The sequence below is a fragment of the Lampetra fluviatilis genome, chromosome 26, assembly GCF_964198595.1.
Source record: "Lampetra fluviatilis chromosome 26, kcLamFluv1.1, whole genome shotgun sequence".
Taxonomy (NCBI): Eukaryota; Metazoa; Chordata; class Hyperoartia; order Petromyzontiformes; family Petromyzontidae; genus Lampetra; species Lampetra fluviatilis.
This window is the reverse complement of record NC_136300.1, coordinates 11696962-11705039: the sequence shown is the minus strand read 5'-3', so window position 1 is coordinate 11705039 and position 8078 is coordinate 11696962. Positions and strand designations below refer to the sequence as shown.

The 8078-nt window shown below is 57.5% G+C and overlaps 1 protein-coding gene across 1 annotated transcript; it reads left to right on the top strand.

Annotated features, from left to right (window-relative positions):
- The first annotated feature begins 553 nt into the window (after nt 1-553).
- Nucleotides 554-6753, top strand: LOC144942215 (uncharacterized). The gene is made up of 2 exons (XM_078868970.1): nt 554-1995; nt 5810-6753. Exons 1-2 carry the CDS (start codon nt 721-723, stop codon nt 5822-5824), a joined length of 1290 nt encoding a protein of 429 aa, XP_078725096.1. The 5' UTR covers nt 554-720; the 3' UTR covers nt 5825-6753.
- Nucleotides 6754-8078: the final 1325 nt, after the last annotated feature.

Genomic DNA, 8078 nt, shown 5'->3' with positions numbered 1-8078 from the left:
GCAGTAGCTGCCCGCAATGATAATGATCACAGTCGTGGGAAAATATAGATGTTCCATCGCCAACTCTCACAGTCTTGCGATGGTGAACCCAGCCACCGGAGATCAGAATCTGAACAAGTGTAGGGCTGTTACAGAGAGCCCGTTATGCATGGCAGCCTATGGTAAACAAACACAGTAGGCGGGGCTACATGTGTGCACAAGCAGGTGCCCTCTGCGACGTCCGCACCAGACACCCTGGGGGGTCGATTCGGTCGTTATGATCCCCCGGGGCCCCACCCCTCAGGGAGGGGTTGGGTATTAAAGGGGATTGTATCGAAGGGCTCGGGAGTGATGTTTAGCTAAAGAAGAGGAGGCGGAAGACGTCTGAGATAGAGCCCTGGACTCCCCCTGGTACGCCGTCCTTATCAGGACCGCGCAGGCTCGAGCCAGTGGCGTGGTACCAGAGCCAGAGCCAGTGCTGGTCTGGACTCTGGGTACCGGGCCCGACTGACCAGTGTCGGGCCAAGATAGCCTCCCCTAGCCCATTAGTGGAGGACTCAGAGGCAGGCTAGGGTTAGCTAGAGAGGTGTGTCCTCAGATAGACGGGTGAGGGGGCCGATACCCCCTCAAATGTGTATGTCACAACGTTGGTGTTAAATAAACAAGTGTGCCTCCAACTCCGGTGTGAACGAGTCGTGAGCGTTACTACATCTGGCGTCAGAAGTGAAACAAAGTACGAACATGGATACACGCCGGACGACTCGAGTCGGAGTACCAGGGGCGGAGGACACCGCTGCAGTCGGAGGGCCCGAGATGGCTGAAGATGCCATCGAGCAGCCGGGGCTGGGTGCATCCACGCCACAGCAGCTGGAGGAAGGGGAGCCGTCGACGGAGGGGCTGCGGCAGGCGCACGCGAAGCTGGCCGAGCTGCTGTACGCCGCAGCCGCCATGCTCGACAACATCACGCGGCTGGGGGCTGCGGGACCGCCACGAGGCGACAGCAGCCAACGACCACAGCGCCTTCCCGCCATTTCAACGGAGCAACATTTTGAAACTCCCGCCATCGCCGCAGCTGCTGTTGAGGGCGTGGCCGCTCTAAGCATCGCGTCCAACGGCGGGAGTACAGTGCCTGCCGCGTCACCACGGGTGCGACCGGCGATGCCATCGCTGGTTCGTGCCGACGCTGAGTTGAGTGAGGCGGACGAGGGAGTGCGTTCTTCCTCTGCAGCCGCTGCCTTACATCAGCGGCTACCTCCACTCAAGGAATTTGTGGGCGAGGATGGCGACTGGGGCGGCTTCCAGCGGCGCTTCCTCGCTCACCAGGAGATGGCACAGTGGACAGACGCCGAGGCTCTCCGCGCGCTGCCAGCACTTCTCGACAGCGACGCCCTCGCCACTCTAACATCGGCTTCGAAGGAGAGGCGCTCCACGCTGCGGAAGGCGATGCAGGTGCTGTCGGCGGTATATGGTCCACCATCGGACTGTCGCCAACTCTTTTACGATCGCCAGCGGGGGACGAAGGAGTCGCCCCTGGCGTACCGCACAAGCCTCCTGGCACTGGCGAAGGAGGCCTTTCCACGAATGGATGACGAGGGTGTCGACGCCATGGTGACAGAGAAGATACTTTTGCTGGCGGACGACTTAGACATCGTCATTGTCGCACAGGACGATGCAGAGATGTGCTCCCTCCAAGCGGCCCGTCTCCTCCACGCAAACCTGTCCTCTCAACGACGGAAGGCCAGCAAGGCGGCGAGCGGGCGCGCCGTCGCTGCGGCCACCCTCCCGGCGGAAGAGGTTTGCGCCATCAACCATCGACGGCAGCACGGAGCGGGAGCGCGGGAGGACCGGGCCGGTTCAAGCCGTCTACAACGTCCATCGTCGCCACCAGCGCTTCCACGCTGTTATAACTGCGGCATCCGGGGCCACGTCGCCTCGGGGTGCCGCTCTCCTCGGCAGCGCGGAACGACACCTCAACGGGACGCCGGCCCTCGTCACAAGCTCCACCATCATAATCCGGCGAGTCGCGGCACCCCTCATGTTTGGCCCACGCACACGCCCGTCACACACTCGAACACCGCAGCGAAGGGGGGGCAAATATCGCGTACCATGGCACCAACACGCACCGCTCTGGGTACTCACATTGAACCCAGCCAGTGGTCCGTGTTGGCCCATCGGGTTGTAGCCGCGTCATCGGGGTCGTCGGCCGTTGTGGGTCACATCGATGGGGTCGAGGTGCGCATCCTGGTCGATACAGGAGCATCGGCGACCATTATTTCGGAGTTGATTTATAACATTCTCCCTGCCCAGAGCCGTCCTTTGATGCCTGTTAATGTGCCATTCTTTGCTGCTAACGGGGGTTCACTTGGCATCATCGGACAAATTCGAGCCCAAATTTGTGTCGGGGATATTAAATTATCTGGGCCGATTTTTGTTTCCTCCTCGCTGGCGGTTCCGTGCCTGCTGGGGACGGATTTCCTGGCCAAAATGCCGATTAGGATATTAATCGACCAGGGATGCATTGAGCTCCCATCGGGCCGACGCATGGCGTTTTTGCCATCCCCCGCTACGAGCCGGACGGCGTTCGCGACGGTGCCGGCGTTCGTAGATAGAACGGTGCGCGTTCCTCCGGGGGCGCAAATGTTAATTCCTTTGAGACTTCGGCGGCCCTTCGCTAAGGGCATTGGGGCTCAAGGGGTTTTGCTGGGACCGTCTAGGGCCGGGGTCAGTGGACCTAATTTACTCCCGGCCCAGACCATAGTGAGAGGGGATGGAGAACCCTTCATCGCGGTCCTCAATGTGGGCTCGCAGACGGTGGTGGTCCCACAGGGGACCGTGCTTGCTCACGCAACGCCGGTGCCCTGTGAGGAACCCGTCGCGAGTCATGTCGGCGCTGCCCCTGCACCGCGACCACATTCAGACAGCGATGAAGGGTGGCTCGAGGCGCTTTGCGCGGGATCGACGGACCTGTCAAATTTAGAGCGCCAACGTCTTAAGACACTACTGAGGGAATTTTCCGACGTTTTCAGTCGGGATAAATACGATTTGGGCTGCACTCATCTGCTGCGTCACCATATTGATACGGGTGACAGCGCGCCAATACGCCAAAATCCTTTTCGGTTGAGTCCCGCCGAAAAGGACCATGTCAAATCGGCTGTTGATGACATGCTAGCCGCCGACATAATTTCTCCCTCCAACAGCCCTTGGGGAGCGCCGATCGTCCTGGTTAAGAAGCAGGACGGTTCGTTGCGGTTTTGCGTTGACTTTCGGCGCCTTAATAAAATTACGGTTGCCGACGCATACCCGCTCCCACGGATGGACGAATCGCTTGACGCCTTGGCGGGAGCGCGATTCTTCTCCACATTGGACTTACTTTCGGGATTCTGGCAGCTTCCTCTGGACGATGATTCAAAGCCTAAAACTGCTTTCCGTACTCCGCACGGCCTGTTTCAATTCAACCGGTTGCCGATGGGCTTACACTCAGCGCCGGCAACTTTCCAGCGGTTGATGGAATTGGTTTTGGCTGGATTGCAATGGGAGTCGTGCCTGATTTATTTGGATGACGTCATTGTCTTTGGCAAAACTTTTGAGGAACATCTCCAGAGGTTGCGGGCGGTTTTCCTAAAGATGCGGGCTGCTAATTTGAAATTTAAGCCCCAAAAATGCCATTTGTTACGCGAGTCGGTGCGTTATTTGGGGCACATCGTGGGGCGCTCAGGTATTTCTACCGATCCCGCCAAAACGCAGTGTGTAAGCTCCTGGCCGACTCCCACCTCAGTGGGAGAGGTTAGGAGTTTTATTGGGTTTGCGTCGTATTATAGACGCTTCGTCGCTAATTTTGCGACTATCGCCAAACCCCTACATGCTTTAACATCTAAAGGGGTTCGGTTTTGCTGGGGTCAGGAGGAGGAGGCTGCTTTTTGCTCCCTTCGGGATGCTTTGGTAAACGCTCCTCCCCTGATTTACCCTGATTTTTCAAAACCGTTCTTGCTCGACACCGATGCGAGCAACACGGGTATTGGGGGCGTGCTCTCCCAGGTGGTTGACGGCGTGGAACATGTGGTTGCGTACGGCAGTCGGGTGTTGTCTCCAGCGGAGCAACGGTATTGTGTCACCCGTAGGGAACTGTTGGCAATTGTCCATTTCGTCCAACAGTATCGCCCATATCTGTACGGTCGGCATTTCACCGTCCGCACAGATCATGCGGCACTGCAGTACGCCCTGAGGGTTCAACAGCCATCGGGACAATTGTCCCGATGGTTGGAGGTCCTCCAGGATTACGATTTCCAAACCACATACCGTAAGGGCGTTCGCCACACCAACGCGGACGCTCTGTCACGCTTGCCAACCACCTCCGAGTGTGCATGCCTCCTGGGGTCTGGACGTTGCAGGCCTCCAGGGGACACATCGGTACCTGTCTTGGCGGCCGCCAACGACGACGATGCAATGGTTCCTAATTCGATCGAACAGCAGGGCAAAGATTCCCTGTTGGGGTTGCCCGTCATTGAATGGGGGCGCCTCCAGATGGAGGATGTCTCCCTCCTCGGGTGGCGACGTCGCGTTGGCGGTGCGGCGGGGGGAAAAAGTGGTGGTTCCGACGCATGGGAAATGTGCCAAGGTCTGCTAATGCATTGGGACGGGAAGTCACGTCGACATCGGCTGGTTGTCCCTACTGGGTTGCGGGGTAGGGTGGTATGGGCCGCTCATGAGCGCCTCCTACACCTGGGGACCCAAAAGACTCTCGCCTTGCTGCAACTTGATTTTTACTGGCCTGGCATGACGAGGGATGTGGGGGATTTGTTGGGATCGTGCCCTCAATGTGCACAACGCAAACCGCCGGCACGGGAGTCTAACCCGCCCTTGCAATCGATCAAAGTGTCCAGGATAAACGAGCTGGTCGCTCTGGACATTTTGGGACCATTCCCCGCCACCCCCAGAGGGAATAGATATTTGTTGACGGGTGTCGAGTATTTTACACGCTGGCCTATGGCCTGGCCTTTGGCCAACCAGTCGGCAGCAGCCATCGTGGAGGCCTTTGTTCAGGGTTATGTCCTGGACAAAGGTGCTCCGGAGAGGCTGCTGACCGACCAGGGCAGAAATTTTTCCGGTAAACTACTCAGACAAGTCTGCGATCTCCTGGGCACAAAGAAAATTCGGACCTCCCCATATCACCCACAAACTGACGGGATGGTCGAACGTTTGCATCGCACCATCTCGTCCATGTTATCACAACAAGTTTCGGACTCGCAAACGGATTGGGACCTACAAATTCAGGGGGTCTTGGCGGCGTACCGGATGGCACCCCATGCGGCTACGGGGTTTTCTCCCTTTTACCTCATGTACGGCCGAGAACCAGACCCGCCTGTTCGTGCCCAGTTGCGGATCCCCGTGCCGCAGGGAAAAACTAATCTGGCTGACCACGTTAAATTTAATCTGGACAAATTGACCGAGGCACGGGATGCTGCAATGCAAAACTCTGACCTCCGTCAGAAGGCAAATGAGCGCCTCAGATTGAGTCGAGCGCACATGCTGCAGTGGAAGCCGGGGGACAAGGCATGGTTGCACTGCCCCCAGGTGCCACTGGCAACCTCCTCTAAACTTGTGCGGCCGTGGCGGGGCCCTGTGGAAGTGGTGGAGGTGTTACGTCCGCAGTGCGTGCGCATCAAGTGGGGGAAGCGGCGATGGTTCGTGCACCCCTCCAGATTAAAACCCTTCGCTGCGGTACACGACCCCACTTCACACGCGCGTGGCCAAACATGGGGGGGGTCGGCCGACTTGCTGGGTCCGTCTCTGTCGCTCTCACCTGATGCCTTGCCGGCTGTGCCACCTTCAGGAGCATCAGGAGTGACGGGCTCACGCCCGATCACCCCTCCTGCGGATACCGAGGGTCACGTGGAGTCAGAGGAATGCTCACCTCAAGACGGACAGTCGCCACCTGATGGTCCGCCACGCGGGGTTACCCCGTGTGAGGGGCCCGCTGCAAGGACGCGCGCTAAAATGCGCAAACTGTTGTGAGGCCGGAAAATGTGTACATAGCTGTTGTGTTTATTGGCTGTTGTGTGGATGGTGTGTTTCCCGCTCCTCGGATGTACATATGTTGGGTTCACCGTTTGTTGTGTGTGCGGGGTGGGTTCCCTGCTGGTTGTATATAAGCTGTTTTTTTACGGAATTCGTATTTATTCGGGGGGGTGCGACGGGTTGTTTCTCATCTTGTTGTTGTGTCTTGTTCTGGTTCCTGTTATGGTTCAAAAATAGTGAGGCACACGTCAGGGGGTGAAGGCACCTTTATTGTCAAATTTTGTATGTTGGCAGCCGGGACGGCTGCATGCTATGTGGGGGGGAGTGATGTAGGGCTGTTACAGAGAGCCCGTTATGCATGGCAGCCTATGGTAAACAAACACAGTAGGCGGGGCTACATGTGTGCACAAGCAGGTGCCCTCTGCGACGTCCGCACCAGACACCCTGGGGGGTCGATTCGGTCGTTATGATCCCCCGGGGCCCCACCCCTCAGGGAGGGGTTGGGTATTAAAGGGGATTGTATCGAAGGGCTCGGGAGTGATGTTTAGCTAAAGAAGAGGAGGCGGAAGACGTCTGAGATAGAGCCCTGGACTCCCCCTGGTACGCCGTCCTTATCAGGACCGCGCAGGCTCGAGCCAGTGGCGTGGTACCAGAGCCAGAGCCAGTGCTGGTCTGGACTCTGGGTACCGGGCCCGACTGACCAGTGTCGGGCCAAGATAGCCTCCCCTAGCCCATTAGTGGAGGACTCAGAGGCAGGCTAGGGTTAGCTAGAGAGGTGTGTCCTCAGATAGACGGGTGAGGGGGCCGATACCCCCTCAAATGTGTATGTCACAACGTTGGTGTTAAATAAACAAGTGTGCCTCCAACTCCGGTGTGAACGAGTCGTGAGCGTTACTACACAAGTATTGGAGAAATCCGATGAGCTATGAAGCTCTATTTCGCAGATGTCCACGAGGTGTGGGTTGGAACGTTACAACAACGAACCAATGCAAAAACACAACAGGAGTGCCAAGTGTGGGGAAGGTAAACAAATCACAAAAATGTACAAATAAAACTAAGCTTTGTTTTATTTTATCAGGAAAAGCCCACTGAGCTATTAGCTTCTGTTTCAGAAGCGACCTGGCCACAAATGACAGCTCAATGAAGTGGTTTAACATGTGTAAATGTATGGCAGCCAAATACTATACATATTCTAAACGCGCGATGTTTCTAATGTAGAGGGGAAACACGGAGGACCTGGAGAAAAACATCCACGTGACCACGGGGAGAGAGACACGCAAACTCCAAATCTACAGCAGCAGCAGGCGTCAGGGTCGGGATCGCACCACAGACCTCCTGCACACCAGGCGACGGAGTTCACATCTCGCCACACCGGCTCATATCAGTGACCATTACCAGAACCGGTCCTAGGCCTCCCCTCGGTCGACTCAACCTCAAATGGGTACCTGATGCGGCGTGTAAAATCATCGTGCTGCCGGCCCACGACCTCCTCGTATGCCGTGCCGCTAACAGCACTTGCCCCATCAATCTGGTGAAGGCTATACGGGTGATCGTTGTATTTGTATATGTCTGCACGTGTATGGGTGTGTGTGTGCACGCACCATTGATTCCAGAATTCCCACTCCTCCTCCTCCTCCTCCCTCCCCCTCTCTGAAATAGAAGCTCGCATCTGCTCCCTGCCCGGCATGCCGTTACACACACTCTGCCCCCCCCCACCACACTCCAGGCTCCGACTCCTATTCACTCCGTTCCCCCGCCACCCATCATACCCCGCTCACCCCATCCATCAGCCCCCCCCCCCCACCCCCACCAGGGCCCCCCATCACCACGGCTCAGCTGCGCGTGCATCACCACGTGCTTTCTCTGAGTGTGTATCTACAGCCCTTTTTATTGGGGTGGGGGGGGGGAGAGGACCCGGACTCATAATAATCACCGCCTCGGCGTGACACCCCACGAGCGGGAGGAGACCAAGAGCGGCTGATCGTGGAGGCCACGAGGTGTCGTGACGACTCAACTGCCGAGGGATCTGGCAGGAGGAAGGAAGCGAATGCGAAGTGCAGTGCTGATGGTGCTGATGGTGCTGA

Coding starts and splice junctions, on each gene's coding strand:
- LOC144942215 (XM_078868970.1), top strand. CDS start 721: ATGGATACACGCCGGACGACTCGAGTCGGAGTACCAGGGGCGGAGGAC.